This window comes from Botryllus schlosseri, chromosome 9 (genome assembly GCF_051294905.1).
Source record: "Botryllus schlosseri isolate E-star chromosome 9, Bs_hap1, whole genome shotgun sequence".
NCBI lineage: Eukaryota > Metazoa > Chordata > Ascidiacea > Stolidobranchia > Styelidae > Botryllus > Botryllus schlosseri.
The window spans coordinates 5,438,106-5,466,016 of NC_137244.1; the positions used below are offsets into that span (position 1 = coordinate 5,438,106).

Sequence of the window (27,911 nt, forward strand, 5' to 3'; positions counted from 1 at the left end):
AAATGCGTGATCAAGTTTGATAAAGCCTTGGCTGGAAACTTGAATTTATTTTTGCAAGTGTTGCAGCAAGCCTTGGTGCTGGTCAGAGATTTAAAAATAAAACTCTGACCGTAGTGTAGGAAATTGTTCAGCACAGGTTTCTGAAGAGTTTATTTGTTGTTCATTCATTTTTGAAATATTAGGATTTAGTTTAGCCCACTGATTCTCTAATATTTTTTAGACATGCCCCTTTTTGACAGTACAATATTTCGTGCCCCACTTATCGTCATATCACACAATGAAACCAGAATGATAGCAATTCTTACATATAGGTTGATGGTATGGAAAGTTATGACTGTTGATGAGAGAATTCTCCAATATGAAATTCGGACTGTGCACATAGCAATTGCTCTAAAATAGAGGTCAATCGCGCCAAGCCCGGGAAAAAATTTCAGTTTACCGAAGCTTCGAGCCCCTCCCTTCAGATCCTTTCGCGCCGCCCAAGGGTCGCACACCCCCCAGTTTGATAACCACTGGTTTAGCCTATATTGTAATCCACAAAGTTTTATGTTGCTACTGAAGTATAAGAAACAGTTTAGCATGGCTGAATTACCTACTTATAACGCGGCACGCATAGAGCACCTATTTAAATATAGGCATATTATTACAGGTGGCGACTGTGTGCCAAGGCCTTAAGGCCTTGCGGCCCCTCGTCATCATCCTGGTCCGTACCAGATTTTCATTGGTGTGACGAATAAATTATTGATTGGTTGATTATTTTATGTTGTGATTGTCAGGTTTCGATAACATGTAATTGAAATTGTAATTGAGCAAAATTTTCGTCAAATTACAATTACATTTACAATTACATGAAAAATGTAATGAATTACATTCAGCTCAATTATAATTGATCCAACTCTGCTACAGATGTAACTCGATCAACTTTAAGCGCAGCGATCAGTCTGTTTATTCAATCCCGCCCTTATTTTTCTTCTGCGATTAAAGCTCATCCGGGTCTCTGATTGTTTTTCGGCAGTGGATTATGACTACTACTTCTACTACAACCCAAGTGCGAGGATAATCGATATTGGCGTGATACCAGAGGAGTCTACTGTGGCTGACAATGACGGCATCGATCAAGCAGCTGCAAAACCTGCTAGAAGTTATTTTCCGGAATCATGGATATGGTCTGACAGCACTGTCAGGTTAGATTACCGTCACTGTATAATTAGCCTTTTATTCGTTACGATGAAAGGTGGACATGGGGTTGTCCAAAAGTTGGAATATCTCAAAAATGATGCTTATGCATGTCTCATTTTATAGATTATTGATTAAAAAAACGTCACTGAGCCTGTAATAATCTCACAGAAGATTCGTTAAGATTTGACTAAACGCGTTTCAAAGTAGCTGCTGAAGAAGAGAGGACGACCATAGAACGGCGTGAAGATTAGTAATCACGAATTCATTCACGAATCCATTGACTAATCAGCTATGATTCAATGATCACGACGGTGGTGGCTTGATGATCAGTAGGTTGATGTTTTTTTGACATAAAATAGGGAGGATTTTGACCGAAAAACAAAAATCGAAATTTTGTAAAAAATTTTTCACTGAAAAAACTTAGTTTTGACCCACTTTCGACCCCATGTACGTAAATTAGGTGTTTTCTAGAAACTGTTAGAATTGTACTACTTATCCTCATTTCTGGTTGGAAGTGATTGTCCTTACGGAGTTGTTTGGCCTGAAAAAAACTTTTTTTGACTTATAAACTGACAAATTTTGACATAGAAAGAATTTATTGTAGCGGAATATGGACCATTGAAGAATTCCATTAGTTACATCACGCATTAAGGTTGAAATAATTAAAAATTTGTTGTAGTAGTACGAAAGATACTTTCCTACATTCTAGGGTAGAAAGTGTCTGTCCTTATTGAGTAGCTTGCCAAGAATGGAGGAAGAACGTTCAACAGCAGCAGTTGTCGGCTGGCAACACGGAAGTTGTACGTACACTTCTGGTGACACGCCGCATTGCTTCTTTCTCACATTGTGGACTACATCACAATTTTCATCATGCGCTTCTTGATATAAGGACCAATACCCATGCAGTCTTGCTTCATTAAGGACAGGGGCGGGCAACTTCTCCAGTCGGCGGGCCAGATATGGGAAATGAAGTAGGCTACTTGGCGTGCCGGATTCCTGGATCGTTACATTAAACACGTATTTATCCACCCATTAAAGGATTAATCGAAATTAATGTAAATTTTAAGTTTGAAGCACAGAAACCAAAACTGTATATTCAATGAATTTATTGATCTAATGTATTCCAACAGCTATCGAAGTCAATGAGTCAATCTGTGGTCGATTAAAACTATGAACAGGCCCTCTGAACTCTGGCTGCATGTCGCACACAAAGAAAATAATTAAGAATAACTAAAAATCACTATTGTTTGTGTCCGAAAAATGAATGAATAACCTACAGTCACTATAATTTGACGTAGTGAGCAAGTAGTGGAGAAGTGCGGCCGACTGTGACCGCGGACCGTATGTCCCGCGTCTCTGGTATAATGTATTGAATACGAACAAGTCGTTGGGATTTTTCCAAATTTACCATGATATCAATTCATAAGGGTTGAGTACATACGTAAATGCCGGTAATGCAAGCCTTTTCGGGTTGACGAACTTACGCGTAAGCTCCACTCTCGCACTCTACTCACACACACACGCTAAAGAATAACCTACAGTCACCATCATTTGACGTAATGAGCAAGTAGTGGGGGATTGCGCCAGACTGTGCGTCAGACAGTGCAAACATCTACAATGCAAATGAAATGCAGGTTGCAAAAAATGTTTACTTTATATACAATTTCGACAACTTTTTGACCTAACGCTACAATTTTGACATCATATTTACTTATTTTGACATTTCAAAAAAATCGCCTAGCCGTCCCAGGAGTCTGCTAACGGCGATGATTCTGTAAGCGCATTGTAGGTTGCTCCGCAAATAATGATTCAAGATTAATTCAAGAGATATTGAGTTACGAAATACATGATGAATAAAGAGCAGCTGCTTCACAAAAACGTTTAAAACACGACTCGCTTATCGTGAAGAAAACCGTTGTACCTGCATGCCTTGTTTTCATCGAAAGAAAGCACAAAAACAAACAAAGAAATACTGCAAAGGTTCTTTTATGCAAGTGGCGAACGAATTTCTAGTTTTGGAAGGGATACACCATCATTGAATGCAAATTAAATCATAACAATGACAGTACTTTGTCTGATCTAATTAAGCTCTTGTCGTGGTATATAATAATTGAAGTCTTCAATGCTCTGAGGATCGGTTGAATCAGCAGTTGCCTTAGAAAAAGGTCTGAAGGTAAGCACAGACATGATGGTAGTACCTGCAAAAAGACAGTTTCCTTCTATAACTTAACTTAGCATGTCCCTAATGAGTGTTAGGTCATTACCGGCTGCATCACGACTAATGCTTGAATCGAACCAGACATGTATATAAAAAAGACCTAAAATGCATTGAAGAGGTGCAATCGTTAGGTTACACTTCTTCAGAGTTCAATGTGAGCTACTTGGTCGGCCCACATATATCATCTTCTGAGCACATACGATTGTGTCCGTCATTCATCTCCCACGGTATGCTGCTTCAGTTTGGTTGTAAGGCAAGTTTTTGCAGCTTTTGCAACTTTGTTTTACAGCTTCCAACAGCTTCCTAGATACTCATAATCTTGGAACTTGTACAATGATGTTTAAGCTGTTTGGAAGGATTTTATAGTGCAACTTTTCTCTAATTTTCATACCAATTTTTACTGCAACTTTTATCAAATATTGCGTCAAAACGTAAAGAAGTGATTGAAAATCATGATATAAACTATTTCTATTTCTATTTCTATTCTCTTTGATTTGCAAAACAAAGAGCTATATAATGGATTAGCCGTATCTCACTGTGTTATCTATGACACAATGGCTTGCAAGCAAGAACTTCAACCACCCCTCACCCCTGCCAAGCACGACCGCGTCCAAAAAATATGTAAATAAATCGCTTAAGTAATTCTATCGTTTACATTTAAGATAGATTCCCTTTGCACGAACGCCCAGGCGAGACTGCTGAAAATTACATTTTCCCTGGGTCCCCTTATCCATCCTATTGATTTTGTTACAGTCACCAAGAATGAATTTTTCTGCAACGCCTTGGGTCAAGTTTGCAGACATAGGGGCTCGGGGAGAGTTATTTGACTAGTTTTACGGAGAGGGAGTTATCGCTATGCTGTTTTGCTTTTTGGGGGAAATGAGTCCTGCCTTGCATAATTTTCTGGCTGAGTGCCAGGAATCAACGTAATTTTTGGCGGTCTCGCCAGAATGTCCGTGAAATGACAGCTCTGCAGGAACCGGGTTATGCAACAGATCCTTTCGTGTGTCTCATACCATACTAATTCAACAAAAATCATAAATTCAACTCTTTACTGCAACTTTTGTCAAAATTAAGTGCGACTTTCTCGCGATTTTAGCGCAACGAAAACTTGCCTTAATGACTAATATACTTTACCTTCACTCAGAAAGGAAGGATCATTCGGGGTATCGCAAGCATAGCAGACTAGCTCACGGTCATTCGCTGTTTCACCTTTGTCATATTGTTGCTAAGTCTAAAGCTATCGTAACCTACTTTTAAAACTAAAGCATTAAACATTCAATCACAAAGTGTCCCATTTTAATACTTTATCACAAACCTACAATGCGTTTACAGAATCATTGCCGTTAGCAAACTTCTTAAAGGAGTAGAATCAACTGATAAGCAGGGCTGCTGAGGTTGTGATCATTCAAGCATAGTTGATTAACCAATCAAGAGCCGCGATTTCGTCATTACTAGTCTTCTCGTCATTCAGTGATCGCTCGCACGCCCACTTTGCGGCAACTATACTTCCAACCGCTTTTAACCAAATCTTAACGACTTTCCAGTGAGTTTATAGCAGGCTCATTGACGATTTCTGTCAATAATTTGTTGAATGAGTCATGAATACGCATCATTATTGAGATTTTCCAAATTATCGTCAACCCTGGTGGACACTAACGGCATGATAATAACTCTTCACTTTTTCCTTCCGCACCATCGCGTTTTTCCTACACTTCTGGTTTCCTCGGAGGAGAACATTCTTTGTCTTTTTTGGGGAAGCACTTAAAAATACTGCTACTGCTACTCGGCCAATCATGTTCACGAGTACAACATTGGCCTACCCTAGACTATCTCATTCGCACCACAAAATCAGAATCTGCGCAGGTGTCTTTCCAGAATGGTGGATCTGGTCCGATTGTGATTTAGGGTGGGCACATTATTGAGTCTGCTGTTGCGCATGTAAATGCAAAATCCAGCTTATATACGTAAAGCACCGAGGACGCGGACGCGATTTACATGTGATTTAGACGTGACTTGGGAAATTGTCGAAATATACATTTTACAGTATACACTATACATGTAGGACCTGCGATGCCGGATAAGTGCCAACAGTACATTTGTAATTGACAATGTAGCTTACCGACTGCAGACTCGACTAAATTATTGCCAATGCGCCATGTCGTCCGATGAGCTAAAGAAACATATCGAAAATGTGGTTGATGTCGCCTACGTTTGATAGGAAACAAGTGTGGGTAGGAAGATATACGCAGGGACTCATTCTCGAATAATCTGTGTTATACGAGATTGTGGATGCAGATTGTTCGAAAAATCAATGCACCCAGTCCACATGGTTATGAGGATAGGCTCATTCATAGTAGGCGTGGAACATGAAAAATACATGCATTTTGTATTTATTTTGTAGATCGAATAGTATTCGCCAAATTGGGAATGCCAGTATAGCATTCGCCGCTGTTAGAAATTACGAAATAACTGTTGATTTGTCTAGTTATGCGACACATGTTCGCAAGTTCTTTCCGGAAGCCTGGATATGGGAAGAACGAAAAGCCGGGTTTGTGTTAGGTGCATGTCATAAACTCAACATCAACTAATCGCGATACGGCGTCACGCATTGGTGGTGACAAGTTGACAACGTCTACACTTATAAGATCTCACGATTCCCTTTGCGACCGGCGGACCAGTATACTGGTCCGCGATTGTTTAACACGGAGGAGTCGTTATTTATTCTATGATAGCTCGACCTGCATTACTTTCTAAATGGTAACAATCGATTTATATGGATAGTTATTATGAATACGCATACATAAGACCATGTGTAACCTATTATATCAATGTATATCCTGCTTGAAATGTAGATTGAACACGCAAAAACGTTTCCCGCAAAATTGAATTTGCAATGATGTTCGCGTGAATGAACGCCTGGAATATAAACCATTGTATCTTCCGTTCTAGACGTCATATAACCAATTACAGTTATCTTCTATGACTTGCTGTTGTTCATACTATTGAATGAAAGTCCTCATATCGAAGATTAGCACGTAGAGATGTTTCAAATCGACGTGTAAGAAAGCAATACCTTATTACGTGAAAATCATGGCTGCGTAAGTTCATCCGACTCGTTGCGGCTTCAAACAGATGTACAATTGCTTCAGGCAATTGCAAATTGTACATATGGTTGGCCATTATCCTGGCATATTCATCAATATCCCTATCATGGGGTTTAGTATTGTATAACAAAGCCGACACCAGCCCTAACACTACACAAAACCAGCGTGAGAGTTAGGCTATTTTGGTACCAGAGCCTGTAATAACAACATCATATAGAGGCAGTTATATATCGGTTTAGATGGCACACGAAGTTACTGTTGGCTTCTATGACGACTGTTGATCATACATGGAACACTAGCCGTATAGAATACAGTTCAAATTGATATGAAATAAAGCAATAATGTATCACATGAACTGACTTCTCGAGCGCATATGGGCAGTGGGCACTGGGCAGTAGGGCTGTTCAAAAATAACTTTTTTTTCCCGATTCAAGCCGGTCACCTCTTAAATTGTCAGGTTGCAGTAGAAAACCTTGCTCACCAAATTTCACTCGATTCCAACCAGTAAAGGCCTCCGCAGATCCAATTAAAATTTTTAATTTATTATGGAAAATTAAAAAAAAATTTTCCAAATTTTTCTGCCAACCCCATGAAATTGTTGAGCTGTCTTCAAAGACGTTGCAAAACAAATTTGAGTCAATTCCGACCAGTAGAAGTGGAGTTATGTGAGTTTTTCGTTGATAAATCGCGGATTATCCACCAATCAAGGATAATCCGAGAAATATCATCGAAAAACTCACATAACTCCGCTTCTACTGGTCGGAATTGACTCAAATTTGTTTTGCAACGTCTTTGAAGACAGCTCAACAAGTTCATGGGGTTGGCAGAAAAATTTGGAAAATTTTTTTTTTAATTTTCCATAATAAATTGAAAAAATTAATTGGATCTGCGGAGGCCTTTACTGGTTGGAATCGAGTGAAATTTGGTGAGCAAGGTTTTCTACTGCAACCTGACGATTTAAGAGGTGACCGGCTTGAATCGGGAAAAAAAAGTTATTTTTGAACAGCCCTACTGGGCAGTGTCGAATTAGCCAATATGTGTATACTTACGAATCCGTTATGCAGTTGCAAGTTACATATAACAAGCCACTGGGGTTGATACCACTTCAATAGCATGCAGATATATAAAATAGTTACTATGTTATGTAGAATTGGAAGTGAATTGCCTTCCACGAGATTACGTGATTACGTGATCGTAGCACTGGGCTATGAAGCGCTATAGTAGCGTGTAATGTCTCGTTGGAACGTAGAGATTCATGCGAAACGCAAGCAGGTGGTCATATACCAAGAGAGGGCCTAAGTATGACGTCAGAAGATATAGAAGAACAAAATTGTATTTTATTTTCAAGAAATCGAGAACATTTTCTCGCATACCGCTCTTTCCTCTGGCGTCTGAGCCGTAAGAGTATCTCAGACCGCTAGGTGGCTACTTCAGGTTTACGGCAATATATTGGGCGTCGATTTATACCATATGGATGACATTTTATCGTCTTTTTTGTGGATGCAGTAAAATTTTGGTCAGTAGGCCGGCCGATTAGAAAGGGTTAAGGCGCGCTTTTGGTTACTTCATAGATTTCTGAAACGCACGTTACCTTCTGTTAGTTGTAATTAGCAAACTATTTTGTCTACGCTTGCTCGGTACGGAACGCGACATTACATAGCATGCGTCTAGCGCTAATGTAGACGCCTGCTTCCGTTGTGTTGCAGTAAACCAAAATTTACGGAGACCAGATGGTCTTTGCATGACAACTATCTGAAACTAGCATTTCACTCGTTCTGGTATGCCTAAATATCCATTTTCATTCTGAGTTGGGTAACTCTATAACCATTTCCTAAATGATCCTAATTCTTGACCGTCTTTTTATCCACATATATTCGCTTCATTATGTACCAGTAAGTTGCACGCGCAAAGGGCGAAGCGGAATGTATATATTACACTACATTTGACGTATATAGCTCTCTCCAACTTTTCCCAAGCCTCCTCCATTTTGACTCCACGATTTTATCAGCCGTGCATTGCCCCCTAACTTCTTTTCCACTGCATGGTAATTTGGAATATAAAAGATATTAATTAAATTGATTTCTATCTTGTGCATTTGTTATTACAGGGATGATGGGTCCGTGACTTTCAATAACAATACTCCTGACACTATTACGACTTGGGAATTGAGCAGTTTTGCAGTATCAAATGCGAAAGGTCTTGGTGTAACCGCGTCGACTTCAAAAATTTCTTTATAATTTACCAATGGACGGTTTCATTGGGACTAGCTCAGGCCTCGAAAATTCTAGCTAAAGTGTCGATGTTACTAGCACTTTAACGGAATTTGCTTTCTCGGTTTCCAATAATCCAAGCACATATTCACTAGATCACGGTATTCCGAAGTTTCTTCATATCTCTCAACTTACCGTCTAGCATCGTGTGTGGCGAAATTCTTAATATGAAGACAACTCTTTTCAATTATTTCGATACGGACATCGACGTAAGTTGAAACGGGTGAACAAAATTTTGATCAAATATTTTGCAATAAACATTCCCATAACAGGCTACTCTTACGCTGCACGAAAACGAGTGGCACGACTTGGTAATACCACCTGGTGCGTCCATTAATATCGCGGGCACGACTCGACTTGTTCGAATCCCGAGGAAAGATTCTGTCACGGTCGTTTTTCCGATCAAATTCAAAAAAGTTGGAAATTCAAAGATATCTCTACGCGCTCTTACGCCACTTGCTGGAGATGCTGTCGAACGTGTATTGTCAGTAAAGGTAAGAAAATAAATTATGAATTCAGCTGGAGTACAGATACAATGGAGTTTTATGATATCCAAGCTTCGAAACTATAAATCCCATTAAATACCCATGATAGTATTTAAATCACTCTGTCCAGGGGTGGCTAACCTTTTTGCTATTCCCGGCCGCATTTCGATTAGTCATGTGGCCTATACGGTCGCATTCTGGGGCTTAGTCGTAATGAATGAACTGGATGCCAAACACCCATGTTAAACAGTCCAAGTCCATTTTCGGTGAGCTCCGGACTGATTTACTTATTCAGATCGGCTTACTATACGCACCGAAATCGCGAGTGGTCATGTTATGAGAAGATTGCTGGACCAGGTATGACTCCCACAATTTTTCAGATTCACGAATGAATTTCACCATTGATAATAGTAGTTTCACACATTCGTATATTAAGATTACATCTGGGTGGATGCTTCTGATTTCGCGCTCAGTTATGACTGGAACATCCCACAGGATTTTTGCTTGGTCGTTTTCTGTGACTGGTGCTGGAGTGTAGTCGCACCAATTTATTGTCAAGGTGGTGATGTTGAAATGTTTGCATATAGTTCACGTCCCGGTATTGTCAGTCGCAGAGGTGAATTTGAGATGTGTACACAGGGTTCGAACCGGATGGTATGAGCCCGTACACGATGGTTGTTATAAACAACCTTGATTTGATCCCGAATATAACACATACTATTAGTATAGCGTCAATTAGTCGAGTGGTCCTCCGGCGTGATTCAAGCTATTTCCAATAGTGAAGTCCCAACCCGAAAATATCGTCCGAACTTCAAACTCTTACCCCTTCTTCTTACTACCGTCCTTAAAATATGAGGGTGATGACGCCAGACATGGTCAATTTTCGAAAAGGGGCGCTGCAGGAAAAAGGGTTATAAACCACTTTTCTACAGTTTCATTGTGGATGTGGCACATTCCAAATTTGCCGTCTGTGTTTTGCCTCAGAATTCATTTGCGATACTAGATGGTTGGGAGTGTTTCGTCTTGTGCTGCGAAAATGAATCCTTCGCTTGTCGGTTTCAGGCCAGAGCCTGATAGCCAGGTCCATGAAAGCTCGTCTACATGGGGCTGTAAAGTTAACTTCTAGTGCTGTCCATGAAGATGGAAGAGGCATCGACTCACGTTTCACTCATTTTGGGCGTTGCGTTTTTGTATTGAACTCGCGCTATTTTCGGAATTGTTGTGGGTTTTGCAATGGTCTTTTCTGCAGTGTACTGGCTGGTTGTGTCCATGTTGACTTCTCTGGCGTATTCATCGTGTCGATAGCTCGGAGATTTTATTTTGTGTGGCTTGTCTTCGTCTGCAATGAGTTTACAGTAGCTCTTAGCGCTGTTTTAGATGTACTGGCACAAGCCCGTGATCTCTGCTTTCAAAATCTGTTCAATTTATTTTAGGCCACGACCTCCCTTTTTCTGGGAATGTGTAGTCTTTGTGTAGGGTGATGCATGTGGTACGTTTTCATCAGTTTTCTCGTCTTCGTGTCCAATTTTCTTTGTTTCGTTTTTGCACCAGTTCACCTCACCAAAGCCATATCGCTGGACCGGCACTGCAAGACTGCTTATGGCATTGATTTTATTTTTGGAATTGAGTTGAGTTTTCAGGATTGATTTAAAACTGTCTATGTATCCTTTTCTGAGATTTTCTTTTATATCAGCATGCTTATATAGTTTTCACTTTCGTTCGTTTTGAAATTCATGTTGTTATTTCTTTATTCACAGTAGAATTGGTAAATACACACATAATCCGGGGAGCAACCTGCCCCCAAAGGAAAATGGCGAGATTGGAGTAAATTTTTAAAATTTCAGTAATACATTCAAATTATTATTCCTATGCAATTTACATGGAGAAGTCAGATAACAGAATTGCAGCAGATGAAGAATTGGCAAGGGTTACAGAGCAGAGGTAGAGATGATTGAAGATGAAGATTCGAAATTACAGAAATTATGCTGTGATTCACAATTGTAATTTTAGTCCAATGGTGCATTCAAGGCCTTCCGAAGAATGTGCAGAGTGCCCAATAATGTGATCTTCTGAATCATGTCAAATAGAACGTTACCCGGAATTTGTTGGATATGTCTCTTGAGTTTTTTGCTTACGTCCCCTGTAGCGCCAAGGACTATCGGTACAATGTTTATTTTGCATCGCCACATTTTCTCACATTCCATTTTGAGGTCTGCGTATTTGGAGTGTTTTTCCGATTCTTTTTGCAGTAGGTTGTGATCAGCTGGGACAGCCAGTTCGATGAACAAGCATTCTCTTTTCTTTTTTAGATAGACGATTATATCCGGACAGTTGCTCCTGATTTCGCGGTCAGTTATAACTGGTACATCCCACAGAATTTTTAGATGTTCGTTTTCTGTCACTGGTGCTGGGATGTAATCGTAACAATTTTTTGTCGAAGTGGTGATGTTAAAATGTTTACATGATTCAAGATGAATGTAGTGACCAATCCTAATGTTTATCCATGTGTATTCGGTAGCTGCAAGTGCGCCACAGCCGGACATGAGATGTCCTACAGTTTCATCTTGGTTGTGGCACATTCTGCATTTGCCGTCCGTGTTTTGCTTCAGAATTCTTTTGCGATAGTATTTTGTAGGAAGCGATTGGGCTTGTGCTGCGAAAATGAATGTTGGTAATATTATTATTATATTCTTTATTCACAGTAAAACTGGTAGATACACACATAATCCGGGGAGCAACCTGCCCCCAAAGGAAAATGGCGAGATTGGAGTAAATTTTTAAAATTTCAGTAATACATTCAAATTGCTATTCCTATGCAATGCACGGAGAAGTCAGATTACAGAATTGCAGCAGATGAAGAATTGGCAAGGGTTACAGAGCAGAGGTAGAGATGATTGAAGATGAAGAATCGAAATTACAGAAATTATGCTGTGATTCACAAGTGTAATTTTAGTCCAGTGGTGCATTCAAGGCCTTCCGAAGAATGTGCACAGTGCCCAATAGTGTGATTTTCTGGATCATGTCGAATCGAACGTTACCCGGAATTTGTTGGATATGCCTCATGAGTTTTTTGCTCACGACCCCTGTAGCACCAATGACTATCGGTACAATGTTTATTTTGCATCGCCACATTTTCTCACATTCCATTTTGAGGTCTGCGTATTTGGAGTGTTTTTCCGATTCTTTTTGCAGTAGGTTGTGATCAGCTGGGACAGCCAGTTCGATGAACAAGCATTCTCTTTTCTTTTTTAGTTTGACGATTATATCCGGGCGGTTGCTCCTGATTTCGCGGTCAGTTATAACTGGTATATCCCACAGAATTTTTACTTGCTCGTTTTCTGTCACTGGTGCTGGGCTGTAGTCGTACCAATTTTTTGTCGAAGTGGTGATGTTAAAATGTTTGCATAATTCAAGATGAATGTAGTGACCAATCCTATTGTGTCTCCATGTGTATTCGGTATAGCTGCAAGTGCACCACAGCCGGACATGAGATGTGCTACAGTTTCATTTTGGTTGTGGCACATTCTGCATTTGCCGTCCGTGTTTTGCTTCAGAATTCTTTTGCGATAGTATTTTGTAGGAAGCGATTGGTCTTGTGCTGCGAAAATGAATTCTTTGCTTGCCGGTTTCAGGCCAGAGCTGGATAGCCAGGTCCATGAAAGCTCGTCTACATGGGGCTGTGAAGTTAACTTCTTGTGCTGTCCATGAAGAGGCATCGATTCCCATATCGTTTCTCTCATTTTGAGCATTGCATTTTTGTACTGGACTCGTGCTGCTTTTGCTATTGTTGTGGGTTTGGCAACAGTGTTTTCAGCAGTGTACAGGTTAGCTGTTTCCATGTTGACTTGTCTGACGTACTTGTCGTGACGATAGCTCAGAGATTTTGTTTTGCGCTGTTTGTCTTCCTGTGCAATGAGTATGCAGTAAATGTTTTCGCTGTTGTTGATGTACTGTGACAAGCCGATGATTTCTGTTTTGAAAGTTTGTTCAATTTCTTGTAGTCCTCGACCACCTTTTTTTCTGGAGATGTACAGTCTTTGTGTATCAGATTTTGGGTGATGCATGTGGTGCATTGTCATCAATTTTCTCGTCTTTGTATCCAATTTTTTAATTTCATCTTTGCGCCAGTTCACCACCCCAAAGCTATATCTCAAGACAGGCACTGCAAGACTGTTTATGGCATTGATTTTGTTTTTGGAATTGAGTTCAGTTTTGAGAATTGACTTGAGCCTGCTAATGTATTCCTTTTTCAGACTTGATTTCATTACAGCATGTTTAATGTTGTCGCTTTCACAGATCCCTAGATATTTATAGTGATCTTCGGCATTCAATTCTGTTATGGTTTCACCCAGTTTGAAGCTCATGTCGCCAGTGCTGGTGACTCTTCCACGTCGTATGGTAAGTTTTGAGCATTTATCCAAGCCAAATTTCATTTTTATATCTTCCGAAAACTCATGAACAATTTTCATTTGGTTATTCAGGTCTGCATCGGATTTCGCGTACAGTTTCAGATCATCCATGAACAAAAGGTGATGAATCTTTTGACCTTCAGAGTTTGCTGCTTTTTTCATCACGTATCCTGTTTCATTTTTTCTCAGCAACTCACTGAGTGGAGCTAAACTGAGGCAGAATAGAAGTGGTGAGAATGAGTCGCCTTGAAAGATACCATTCCGGATCTGAATTGTACAGGTTTCTGTTTCGCCTTGGTCATGTTTGATCAACAGTTTGGTATGCCAATTTTTCATTGAATCTTCAATAAATCTGATGATGATCGGATTCATTTTGTACATACGCATTGTTTTCAGTATCCATGTGTGAGGGACTGAATCGAAAGCTTTTTTGTAGTCTTTCCATGCCATGCTGAGGTTAGTGTGTCTCCTCTTGCAGTTTTCAAGAATGGTTTTGTCAAGGAGCAGGTGGTCCTTACAGCCAAGGGCACCTTCCTTGCATCCTTTCTGCTCAGGCGGAAGAAGGTTTTCTAGGTGTTTGTAGCTTCGTTTTGCCAGGATTTTGGTCAGTGTTTTGTACATGGTTGTCAGGCATGTTATCGGCCTGTAGTTCTTGGGGTCCCTGGTGTTTTCATTTTTTGGAATAAGATAGGTGATCCCTTGTGTGAACCAGGCTGGGATCTCGTGCGAGTTGGTTGAGGATAAAAGCTCATTGTAGATCGCCGCTAGGTAATTATGTGTTGCAGTTAGTTTTTTTAGCCAAAAGTTTTTGATCTGGTCAGGACCAGCTGCTTTCCAGTTCAGTGAACTTTTTAGGGCCTCCTTGATTTCTTGTTTTGTGATTTCTGACCATTGTTGTTCTGGTGTTTGTAGGTGGTCAGTGTGGAGGTCTTGTATCCAAGTTGCATTTGAGTTGTGCAATTTTTCGGTTTCCCATGTTTCTTTCCAGAATGATTCCAGATCTGCAGTGGCTGGAATTTTGCTGCTGGTAATTTTGTGGTTTGACTTTTGTTTCACCATTCGGAAAAATTGGCCAGGTTTGCGAGTAAATAACAAGTTTTGGCGATATTGTGTTTCTCGTTTTTTATATCGTTTCAATCGTTGTGCTTTGGCGCATATTCTCATTTTTAATTCCTCTTGCAACATTGTCACTTTTTCTGTTGACTGCAGTTTTGTTTGGTGCTCCAGTTCTATTTTTTTTACTTTATTTTTTACTTTGCGGGAAACATTTCCTTTTTTTAGTTCTGAGAGTATCGCAACATCACACCTTAGTTTTGCGATTTTGTTTTCAATTCTGCGTTGCCAAGCTGGCGTGTGGCTTCCCCTTTTTTTGTTGACAGGTCTTGGTATTTTGCAGTGCCTTTTCGAGATAACTGCCGCAGTGCTGTAAATGAGGTTGTTGATTGTCGTTAAGGGACATTGTGGTCTTTCTCCTTTTTTGTCATTTATTGCAGGTAGTATGGTTTCTGTCAAAATTTTGTTCGCTACTGCAATATCAGTTTTCAGTTTCTTTGTAATTTGTAGGTCAGGTAAATTCACTCTGTCATTTATATCCGATGTGGAGTTCATTCGGTCGATAATTTGATTTTTGATCTCCAATTCTAATTCCGTGTCCATGTCATCAACGTTAGGTGATGTTGGTTCATTCGGGTGCCCGATGGTGTTTTGTGATTCTACCTCTGGGATGTTCAGGTCTTCAAGTGGTTGTTGCGGATACAGGTCATCTTGGCCGAATTGAAGTTCTAGTGCCTCAGAGTTTTCTGTGTTTTTGTTACAAATTTCGCTCTCGATTTCTGCGAGTTCTTGTTCTGATAATTTTTTCATTACACAGCGTCTCATAGTTGCCAGGGTATTGGCAGTCATGGTTGGAGAGTTGTTTGTTCTCTCTTTCCATTTTTGAAAAGTTCCTTCGGTTACTCCTGCCGAGTTTTCAAGTTTGGCTAAGAAGTAACATCTCATTATTTCTTTATACTCTTCTTTACTCCATCTGTGTCTCTTCTTTTTTTCTTTTGCAGCAGAGCTGTTTTGTGAGCCACAGTTCGGTGTTGCACAGGCGCCATGTTGAGAAATATCTTCTCTTTGGTGTTCCTGTGTGGTCGGAGTTGAGGAGTCCTCTGGGGTCATCCGCTTGGTCCCACGGCGGGTACGTCCAGGTGCAATATATCCAGATCGTTTCGCAGGCATCCACAGCAGTGGTGCGTCAGTTTAGAAGTTAGGTTAATTTAAAGTAATTAATTAATTATTATTATTAATTATTTGCACAACACAGAGGCGCCTATCGATTTTTCCAGCCCATGTGCATCACGTTACGAAATCTTGTAGTGTTCATAGCTTCTTCGACTTTCGTGCTAATGAGGACGACTTTCATTCTTTCTTTCAGTCAATCGTCAGTGTCTTTCACTCCCATGCGTCATCATGGTGGTCTGTAATGCTGACTTGTAGCACGGCTCAGTCCCCGTCTGTGCTTTTCAATGCACTACGGTAGTAGTGAGATTGGCGATAAACACCCGACACGTATATCGTTCTACATGATTTCCCATTAACACTGAATTGACCAAAAGAATAGAGATCGTTTATAAGCACATTATGATGCAACTGTTGAATAACATTGACAATAATATGCACGAATACTTCTAACCACAGAGCGAGTGTCTTGAGGCCATATTAAGCTATCGAAACCGCTAACAAAGTTCACAAGAATTATGTTACAAAAGCGTATTGCGATAATGTGATGTTTAACCAGAAGATCGGATAAATTCATATTTTTCTACTATTAGAGGAAATTTTTCGAATTCCCCCTATAACTCGCGGCACCGTTTGATCGATAAAATAAGATTCACTGTGCGTTTTAACGCCTTTAGGTACAAATCCAAATCCGAAAGACTTTTAGTGCAATCGGAGATATATAGCCTCAACACTTACTAATATTATTATTTATTGCCTATGTAGGCCTACCAGTGCAGCACATCAGGGCACTCTATATGAAAGCCATGCCCTGCTGTATCTATTTATTGAATAGAGAAGTGTCAAATGATAGGATGTGCTTTCGCGGTTACAAACAAACTCAAATGGTTCATTAGTTAATAATAATTCTATAATTTATCGCATTGAAAAGTAACGGTGCGATAGATATTTTTCATCTTCCTGCCAGTCGATTTGATTCGAAAGGGTAAAATCGGATTCCGTATACGGAATCGGTCAACTTCATCTGGCCCTATCTTTATTTGTCCAAGTCCTATAGGCTTCATTTTTGTTTTTAAGGTAAGCTAGCTATCTTCTGATTCTTATGATGACAGGTTTATATGTATAAGTCGAATATTTTTTGAATACCAACGATTTTACACGAGACGCTCGACCGAAAATAGATGAGTCGAGCGCTACAAATGCGTCAGCCAACTTTATGTGTAAATTTCTACATCGATATATGGCTATTTCACAGTCTGTGTACGTAGAACACATTTCCCATGGGACTATATAGAAAGACATTGATCCACTGATAAATTTGAAACCAAAATTACAAATATACCTGTCGGAAGTTTATGAATACTATAGCCAGGCGGTCGCTAAAACAAGTTGTTAGGCCCCGAGTATGTTGTTGCGCAATAAACAATGCACGTAAGTAGCATAGATACAAAGAGTCACAATAGGGCATATTGCTTTGTTTCACAATTACTATACTGCTTGACAGCTTAGCCACCAGCAGTCGACAAATGCAAAAGACGTCTTCAAAAGCGTCTAGGCATTGTGTTATCACTATTACAAGCCCTGTTCAATCAGCCGTGATAAGCCGGCATCGCCGTCCGCCTACCGAAATTATGAGCAGTCAGGTCAGTATTTCCTACGTAAAAACGAGATGAATAACGCTAGAGCATTGAATTATGCTTTGTTGAAAAGAGAATATCATAATCTTTTAAGTAGGTTATGTTCGAGAACGCAGAACGATGCTACCAGAGTTCACACCCGATAATAAAAACAAAACTGCTAATCAAAACAGACACTTTTCGCCCTTCAGCAGACCATGCCAGTATGATACCTCTTGCGGATAGCTGTTTCATAAATGTAAAACGATAGAGGGCAATCTTCTCGTTACTATGATACCAAACTCGCCTCGATTGAGCGTATAGATTGGACTTTATCGCAATTCTGGTAAACCGATTCAAATTCGGGGAAAAGTGACGATTTTAAAAGGGTCCAGATTGTCGGTTTTCGGTTCCATCCTCGCCTGTCCCATGTCGCTGTAAATTAGTCAACATGATTTTGGGCTACTATAGACGCTTTTCTGCAAGGAATCATTTGGTTATTCTTCCTTGCAGCCAGAGGGTACACCGAAAGTCATCTCCCATAGCAGAATAATCGACCGGCCATCCGTATCCGATCCACCATCAGATTTCACTTTCGATGTAGACATCCCTGCCGATGCTGTTGAAGGATCTACTTTTGCCAGATGTGCGGTTTCAGGTTAGATGTTTTTATTGCTTTGAATAGTGTAAAATTGATATACTTTTTCGAATATTGGAATTTGTCCACACATCCCCACACGTCCCACGTCCACACGTCCCCACATCACGGGTGGAAAGAACACCACTCACTTTCTTTCTTCACGCTTCTCGCCAGTATACTACATAGCATAAATATATCCGTATAATCTTTCACACGAAATAAATTAGACTCCATCGGTATAATATATCTTTCATTTCATTTCAGCGCAATATCTCCCCATTATTGATGTCACGATTACGAAATCGTTGTTATTTTGCATTCTTTCATCGAACTGAACATATAAAGATTTATACGCGAAGAAATGGATCTTTGATGAGAGATCAAAACACTGTTATTTTGTCGAAATAAGTCGAGTACGTCATGGTTTAAAGTACATTAAACCACGATCAATTCCTTCAAAAGGTATCCAGCGGATCAGATCGCGTTAGATGGGTCGCGTTAGACGTTCCCCGGTTAATCACCAATTCAGACTTTATCAATCAACAATATAAAATTTGCACCGGTGTTCCGCCTGAAAGACGCTTCAAATCAGGATTCATTTAACCGCCTAATCATGGACCTAGTTTACACTCCCTGAATCAATCTCTGACCGGATTTGCCTCCGTTGACTGATGAACCCGTGAACATGACAATTTATAGGCCTAATAGCTACATGTTCATTATTCAGTTTTAGCAACTATCGTATGCTTCGTATCAAGTAAAGATTATTTCAGCGCTCCTCTGCTAATTATAACATGACTTGTGTACTTCACAATATTATTTTAATTTAATGATGACAAAATAATGCGGCCTGTCTACAATTTCGTGTAATTTTTGCTGTCGTACCAACCAAAACGTGCCGCATTTCTGCCATGCAGGATACGTATGATCAAACTCAAGTCGCGAAACACTGGCGTCATCGAGGATTGATATGGAAAGCATGTGAGCTTCCTCCATCCTTTATCCACGCAGGTCGATTTACAAACATATCCACGAACTAATTTATAACTAATACATTGACATATAGTAGTAATACACGAGAGAACGATATTCATAAAAATAAATTTCACAATTGAATCCGGTTCATGCATCCTTTTAGGAAATATACTTGGAAATTCACTCAGTAACATCGGAAGTCTTCTGCGAATGCCGAGCGGTTGTGGTGAGCAGACCATGATTAACTTTGCTCCATCCGTCTTTGTGAGCAAATACTTGAAAGAAGCCAACCAGCTGTCAGGTGAATTCAAGCAAAAATCTCAAAATTTCATCAGAGAGGGATATCAGAATGAATTGAGGTGAAGAATGACAAGTTTTCCCATTCTGTATATCATTGTGAACGCATATCCATGGCGAAAGGCATATCATCGTTTATTAATACTGTTTACCTGAAGTGATTTACCACTTGACTTTACGTATATTTACCACGGACATTACAATATCGATCACCAATAATTCTTTTGTCCAGCTTCAGAGTCAAAAGTAGTAGCCTAATTCATGATTTTGCAAGTTATCGAAAAATTATATATGATGATATACCAGCAATCGCAATCGATATTTAAAGTATTGATCACGACGTATACGCAATATATTTAATATACGATATTACAATGGATATTTCTAATACTGATAAATATCAAGATACCAAAGAAGAGACGGCTCATTCAGCGCCTTTGGATCCAGGGACGAATCTGGTAGTACTTGGTTGACAGCATTCGTGGTTAAGTGCTTCATTGCCGCGAACGATCTCAATCCGGATCTGGTTGAGGAATCCAAAATTCAACAGGCTGTCCGTTTTCTGTTGAAGCAGCAAAATGACGACGGAACCTTCAATGAGCCAGGACGTGTTATCTCCAAGCACATGCAGGTAAATAAAAAATGGCGTGTTAATCATGTGACGCCAAAATGAATATGACGATACAATAGCCTTCGTGAATGTAACCTTTGAAACAGCATACTCAATCCATCTAATCCATGAAATAGATGATTTGGAATAAAAATGCAGTCTTTCCAACTGTTCTGATGATCGATGAAGCTGAAAAAATAATAGAACAAATGGTGAACTATTTCTTATTATGAACACAATGGTGTTTTAAAACGACCACGTCGACGAAAGATAGAATTGCAACCTTTCGGCACATAAGATTACCCTGGCAATATCCTGATTCCTGATTCCTATTATGCAGTTAAACTTTTATCGTTGCATATTTTGAAACACCAAGCCAGTCGACAATTTTATTTTTTCTACCACAGGGCGGCGTTGAAAGCGATGAAACCACTGCGGCATACATGTTGGTTGCGCTTACAGAAGGAAACATGTATGGATTAGATAGTAAAGATGAGGTAAGTGAATGCTATGTACGATATTATTATCTTCTAATGCTGCGTTGAGATCAGACTTGCCCAAATTGTGGCCCACCGGCCTCTGAGCAACAAACCCCGAACCAGAGCCCCTACACTCTAAATTCGAATGCGTGCAGAGGAACGCAAACTTACACGCCAAATCCGGTTTTTTTTTAACTACCACACAACGTGCTGGAGCCGATGTGTGCCTGGCTATCCTGTGTTTAGTGGTGGTGTGTTCATGTTGACTGGTGCAGAGCTCGAAATTAATACCAGCCATCCATGAATTTTTCCTCAGCTTAGGCTCAAAAAAGATTTTATTGCAACGAAAGATCAATACAGAACATTCATTTGCAGACGAAAATGTGTGAATTTCTAGCTTGCACAATTGAAAAACTTAAGCTTTTCCAAATAGAAATAAGAACTACAGCTACAAAGTTATCATAAATTAGATTCTAATTAGAGCAAAGAAACGTTTCACTAATTGGTGTAGAATTAGAATTATAGCGACACAGTTGTTTTTGCAAATTAGAATCTAATTAGAGAAAAAAAAGCATTTCACAAATTGGTGTAGAAATAGAATTATAGCGACACAGTTGCAACCACAAATTACATTTGAATCAGAGCAAAGAAACATTTAACAAATTGGGATAGAATTAGAATCATAGCTACACAGTTGTTATTACAAATTAGATTCTAATTAAAGCAAAAAACATTTCAAAAATTGGAGTAGAATTACAATCCTAGCGACACGGTTGTTTTAACAAATTACTTTCTAATTAGAGCAAAGAAACATTTCACAAATTGGTATGGAATTAGAATTATAGCGACCAGTTGCAGCCACAAATTACATTTGAATCAAAGCAAAGAAGCATTTCAAAAATTGGAGTAGAATTACAATCATAGCAACACAGTTGTTTTCACAAATTAGATTCTAATTAGTGCAAAAAAATATTTCCCAAATTGGAGTAGAATTAAAGTCATAGCGACACAGTTGTTATCACAAATTAGATTCTAGTTAGTGCAAAAAACATTTTATAAATTGGAGTAGAGTTAGAATCATAGCGACACAGTTCTTATCACAAATTAGATTCTAATTAGATCAAAAATACAGTTCCCAAATTGAAGTAGAATTAAAATCATAGCGACACAGTTGTTATCACAAATTAGATTCTAATTAGATCAAAAAACATTTCAAAAATAGGAGTAGAATTACAATCATAGCAACACAGTTGTTTTCACAAATTAGATTCTAATTAACGCAAAAATATTTCCCAAATTTGAGTAGAATTAGAATCATAGCGACACAGTTGTTATCACAAATTAGATTCTAATTAGAGCAAAAAAACATTTCAAAAATTGGAATAGAATTAGAATTATGGTAACACAGTTGTTTTCACAAATTAGATTCTAATTAGATCAAAAAAAACATTTCCCAAATTGGAGTAGAATTAGAATTATAGCGACACAGTTGTTATCACAAATTAGATTCTAATTAGATCAAAAAAACATTTCCCAAATTGGAATAGAATTAGAATCATAGCGACACAGTTGTTATCACAAATTAGATTCTAATTAGAGCAAAAAACATTTCAAAAATAGGAGTAGAATTACAATCATAGCAACAAAGTTGTTTTCACAAATTAGATTCTAATTAACGCAAAAATATTTCCCAAATTTGAGTCGAATTAGAATCATAGCGACACAGTTGTTATCACAAATTAGATTCTAATTAGAGCAAAATACATTTCAAAAATTGGAATAGAATTAGAATTATGGTAACACAGTTGTTTTCACAATTAGATTCTAATTAGATCAAAAAAACATTTCCCAAATTGAAGTAGAATTAGAATTATAGCGACACAGTTGTTATCACAAATTAGATTCGAATCAGAGCAAAGTAACATTTGAAAAATTGGAGTAGAATCAGAATAATTACTGCAGTATATTTTCTGAATTAGACTAGAATCCAATTAGAGGTAGTTTTTATTTCAAATTAGAGTAGAATTTGAAATATAGCTATACCGTAGTTGTTTTCTAAATTAGATTCGATTGAGAGCTAAGAAACATTTCACAAATTAGAGTAGCATCACAATTTATAGCTACACAACTTTTTCCAAATTAGAGTAGAATTAGATTTGTAGCTTTTTCGAAATTAGAGTGGGATCAGAATTATAGTAACAGTTTTTTTCAAATTATAGAGTAGAATTAGAACTATAGCTACACTGTTTTTTCCAAATTAGAGTACAATTTTAATTATAGGTTCAGTTGTTTTCACAAATTAGATTCGAATAAGAGAGACGAAGCACTTCACGAATTAAAGTAGAATTATAATTATAGCTAGTTTTTTTTTCAAAATTAGAGTATAATCAGAATTTTAGCTACACATTTTTTTCACTCTAATTAGACAACTAGACTAGTACTAGAATTGTATAGTTGTCCAAGTCAGCAAACGAAATCAAAATCATTACTGGGATTTCTGGAATCTGCTCATAAAACAGAGAAGCTTGTTGGATTGAAACCCAAATTGTTGTCTCCAATCAGGACATACTGTAAAATTGACAGTATCTGGAAAACTTTTGGATATGCGGGGTCACAAACATAATAACACGCGAGAAGATCCAGCACCATCTTAAATGGTTTCGCTTTATTGTGAGACGATCCCTTTATGCGGATGCCATTCGCCACGATCCATGACTGCAGGTCACCATTTTCATGGTGCGTTAGTACAAGATGTCGAGGACTCAGCTTTGTGGCCGTTAATTCGACTGAATGGGCCTGGAATTGAAAGAAATATGATAAGTAAAATTATATTGCCAATAATCCATGTGTGAATCGAAAGCACAAGATTTAGAATATGCAGAATTGCCTTTATGCGACTTCTGGATAATGCATATTGAATAAAAATAGAGCTGAATAAGTCAATATAGGTTTTTGCCAATATGGTTTAACAAGCTTAACTCATAGAAACAAGTGATAGCAAATTCTGTCGTCACGACATGCTGTCTAGTCGTTGACATGTATGGGTTTTTCGACATAATCATAAGTTTACTAACCTTTAATGATCCATTCAGATTTGATCAGTATACCATCATACAGGTTCCTTTTGGAACGGCACAAGTATTATGTTCACATTCACTGATTCTATGCACTATATCCATGGTAGCCATCCTCATGGACTCGTAGTCAGGAAAACCAAAAATTACATTAGCAGCAGAAATGATTTTCCGTGGCGTGGGACGAAAACGAATTTACACCAGTTTATTCTAACTTAGATTTATAGCCTTATCAAAAATAATGATGTAATTGAAAAGCATTTAAAAATCATTTATTTTTGGAGCCTTCTTTCAGTTCGAGTGTTTATTGCACCGTCATAACGTAAACAGCGTCAATCAAAACATAGGCCTACCATATTTTCAGCACCCAAAAACAAAATGTGGCACACGTCTGAGCTCAACAGACCCCGAATTAGAACACATGTTTGTGGCGCCACTTGGAAATTAACAGACCCCCGAATTAGAACCAACTCAACATGCGCGCATGGTTAAGCCATAAAATTTTCAAACAACTAGCTGTACTTTTGTGACGGTCTGTTAAGTTCAAACTTGTGCCAGATAGTGGCATGCAAAACATCCAAGGTGTTACGGAAAACGCCGAACAATGTTTGCCGAAAAATCAGGACAAGAGTCGAAATCAGTACAAATCTGACAAATCAGGACGTTATGGTACATCTATGTTCATTGTTCACACAGTTCCAGGTTAATCAAGCAGCAAATCCTACAACTCACCTGATAAAGCGTTATCGCCCTCAAATCCTGTTGTGATTCTCTTTTCAGTTACTGCATTTCGTAACTCCCTCAGGAGCATAACATCAGCGGCTTGTTTTCCCTACAAATAAATATAAAGTAGAAGATTTGGTTGAAGGATATTCCACTTATTGCATTCCGGTTGATATGAAGGCAAGAGTTCTGACACAACAATATTTAATATATAAAATTGCAACAAAAATAAACAGGATTATCCCAATTAATGAATTCATTCTAGAATAGTTAAATAATACTAACCTCTTCATCTGTCTCTAGCTCTACTCCAAATATTTCGTCAGGAGTAGTAAGTATTTCGCTTCAACACTCCTCGGAACGAACATTTGAAACCCCGCTCTGATCTATTACAAAGGCAAAGTGTTACTATAAAAGCAGCTATGTAGTGAGCTAAGCATGCACATTGCACACACACTTCTATGTGTTATATAGAGGGAACTTGATATGAATATAATAAGATTTATTTCACTGGATAATATTAACAATAATTATTATAATAGGTTCATGAATGAAATATCATGTTTTCAACCAATGAAAATGTCATGTAATTGGAAAAACAAGTGAGTCAACTGCAAAGCAAGATCTATACAACTTGGTCAAGAATTCTAGTTGTAAACCCACATTGCATCAAGTTAGAGGATTAACTGACATTCTGAAACTCAGTTTCGATGCTACTGCAAGTTGATCTAAAAGGCAATCTACCAATATTTCTCACACTGCTGCTTGCTGTAAGAACCCTCTTGACAACATACCGGTAATCATAACATATCGCATGTTGATATTCTTGAACGAATTACCTTCAATTATTAAAGCAATGTGTTCCCTCGTAATGCCGTACGTAATCAACATCTTCTTTATTCCTTCCGCTATGATGAGATTAGCGACACGTTCAACCACATCCACAAAGTCACTGTACTGCGACCTGTGGCTCCATTTAAATTTGACCCTTTAACCGTGACTGAGTTTCCGCCGTTACCGAGAGATGTGAAGCGTGAATGAGAGAGAGAGAGAGAGAGAGAGGGATAGCAATAGAGAAATACAGAGATGTTTATTCAGTCAACAGTCAAAAGCAGAATGCACTGATAATAGCCAGGTAACACTAACGATTACTAAACAACGTACTTCAAAATTACATGGTCATGACAATGATTGATTGATTGATTGATTTCTTCATTGCTATACTGCTGATATATCAATGAGCAATAATGAGGAAACGCAACATAATGGAAGTCATAGTTAAGTCAGACAATCATGTGGTTGTAACTAGGGCTGGGCAAAATCGAGTACCTGAGTGATTCGATTCTGAATCACGTAAAATGCTTCGAGTCGAGTCGAGTAATCGAGTATCACTCATTATGACGTCACAACACAATGTATTATGTCAAAGTTCAAATATGTACCTTTTATGCGACCACAAAGAATATAATTCCTGATATCCATCACATTAAGGTTGCTTTGGCATATTTTCGTCCATATCGATTTCATGGCACTTGGTGACAATGTTGCGGATGATCATGCCTTCGGAAATATGTTATTTCATGTAACGTTCGTAGCTTTGTACTATATGTTTCGTATGCTACGATGCGGCCAATATAGGTTTCAAGGCTTCAACAGTGAAAATTGATATCGAAACTATAATTATCGTTGATAAATTAACTTTCAGTGGCGAGGAGCGTATAATTTCAGTACTCGAAAAAATCGTATTTTACTACTCGACTCGAATCATTAAAATTATTACTCGATTCAGATTCGAGTACTCGAATCATTGTGCCCAGCCCTAGTTGTAACAATGATATACATAATTGGGTTGAAATGATCAATTTCTTCTGCCAGTTTGGTAGGTAAATAAAATGAGATGAGAAACGTTCACAAAATCTAGTAAATGCAAGAAAGCGACACACTAAAATAATGGAGCGACATTGATGAAACAGCAGTCCACTTCATGGCTCCTGAGCAATGTGCCCTTTTAGGTACGCATGTGTGCAATTGATTTGAGCTGACACGGTCTCTGCTCACATAAATTATAAGTTGCGCACAAAAAATCCGAAGAGATGACCTTTTTTTAGTGGTTACGCACTGTTGTCCAAGGGACCGCGCAGTGAATAGGTGAGCGCTTGCTGCAGACTCGTCGAAATTAGAGGTAACATTGCTTCTGAGCTATATGTAAACGGGGCTAAAAGCACGCATTACTTACACGAAAGTCGTTATTACCGTTCAACATCTATTATAGAAATGCTGCATCATTTGAGAATCTATATCTTGCAGCTTAATTCCTCCCCTGCAAATAACCCAGCGGGAGCAAACGGATCCCAGGGTCATTGGGTTTACCGACGACGTCATGATCGGTACACGAGTGTACCGTACCTTACCCTGGATGATCTGGTCATTTACCAGTGACATTACGATTACATTTCAGCAGCGTTTCCAGCGTCGACCTCACAATCCCTCTCAATCTTTCTGATCTCACAACTCGTGCGGCGACTTACCGGACTATTATAATGTATACGTAAACTCTTTCATAGTGATCAAAGCCGGCGACAGATGATAAGATGAGAGCAGAAGCACATATTTCGTAACTTTATCTGATGAAGTGTGGACTTGCACATATTATGACACCACTTCGGCGAAAGATTTGGGTCGACTTTATGTGTTTGTCCCATATTGCATCTTTGAATGCACAATTTTGTGTCTAAATCGATGCTTTCGATTTAGAGTGTACGCCCTAAACCCCAGCAAAGAAGTGTATTGTTTATTAGACACACGGGCGATATTTTCCCTTATGATCTTAAGTCTCGTAAGTCATTGTATTGTAAAGCACTTGTCGTATTTCAAATTGTACAGGTGTTTAGCACGCACGCTGAATACAGGGATATCTTAAACTTCGGGAGGCATCACTTTAAAATATCGACTGTTGCGCTGCTAGTGCCAGTCAATTATCGGTAGCCTAATAGATCTCGCGGGCTTATGTTGACTGATGATTCGTTGATCATAAAAAAACGTTGTTGGATGACAATAGATCCAACAATACGACATTTACGGATAGCGTTTGTACCGATTTTTGATTGAAGTATAGGCTTTTGTACGACCTCTAACGACGTCACTAGATATTTACATATATGTTGATATTGCACAGATAGAGATATTAATTTAAGGATTTTTTTCAAGCGATAGAGCAGACACCATTAGCAGGTAACAAGTATAAACCATGTCCTTTAAGTTTTGACAGTTTCTCTATTGAGTATAGTTTAATTGTAATTGAAATCTTATATAGGCATGGATAGCTATTTTATTGTGGATGATGGGGCCATTCATAATTAGGAATTGGTTTTGTTCAACATTTAAGTAGTTATCTTTAACACACATTTAAAATGGACCAACTTCATTAGAATGTGCGAAAAGCTATTGGGAAGACTCAGCGGTATCTTGAGAGCAGGATCTACTTCGTTGAGGACATCTACACTCTCGCCATTGCTGGATATGCGCTGTCTTTGGCACAGAGCGATAAGGCCGGCACTGCCATGGCTCGTATGGACCAAAAAGCTACAGTGGAATGTGAGTATAGAC

At 38.7% G+C, this 27,911-nt stretch overlaps 2 protein-coding genes across 3 annotated transcripts in view; both read left to right on the forward strand.

Annotated features, from left to right (window-relative positions):
• The window catches only part of LOC145446954 (uncharacterized), a 486,702-nt gene that overhangs the window by 226,579 nt on the left and 232,212 nt on the right, over positions 1 to 27,911 (forward strand). The window lies entirely within an intron of this gene.
• LOC145446599 (CD109 antigen-like) overlaps positions 1 to 27,911 on the forward strand; it is a 69,569-nt gene that overhangs the window by 13,042 nt on the left and 28,616 nt on the right. The window contains exons 3-11 of the mRNA XM_080324946.1: positions 1,016 to 1,184; positions 8,612 to 8,727; positions 8,868 to 8,983; positions 9,047 to 9,268; positions 18,021 to 18,165; positions 19,286 to 19,481; positions 19,825 to 20,050; positions 20,437 to 20,526; positions 27,734 to 27,899. Coding sequence (XP_080181072.1) covers positions 1,016 to 1,184; positions 8,612 to 8,727; positions 8,868 to 8,983; positions 9,047 to 9,268; positions 18,021 to 18,165; positions 19,286 to 19,481; positions 19,825 to 20,050; positions 20,437 to 20,526; positions 27,734 to 27,899 — 1,446 coding nt within the window. The remainder of the gene's footprint in view (positions 1 to 1,015; positions 1,185 to 8,611; positions 8,728 to 8,867; positions 8,984 to 9,046; positions 9,269 to 18,020; positions 18,166 to 19,285; positions 19,482 to 19,824; positions 20,051 to 20,436; positions 20,527 to 27,733; positions 27,900 to 27,911) is intronic.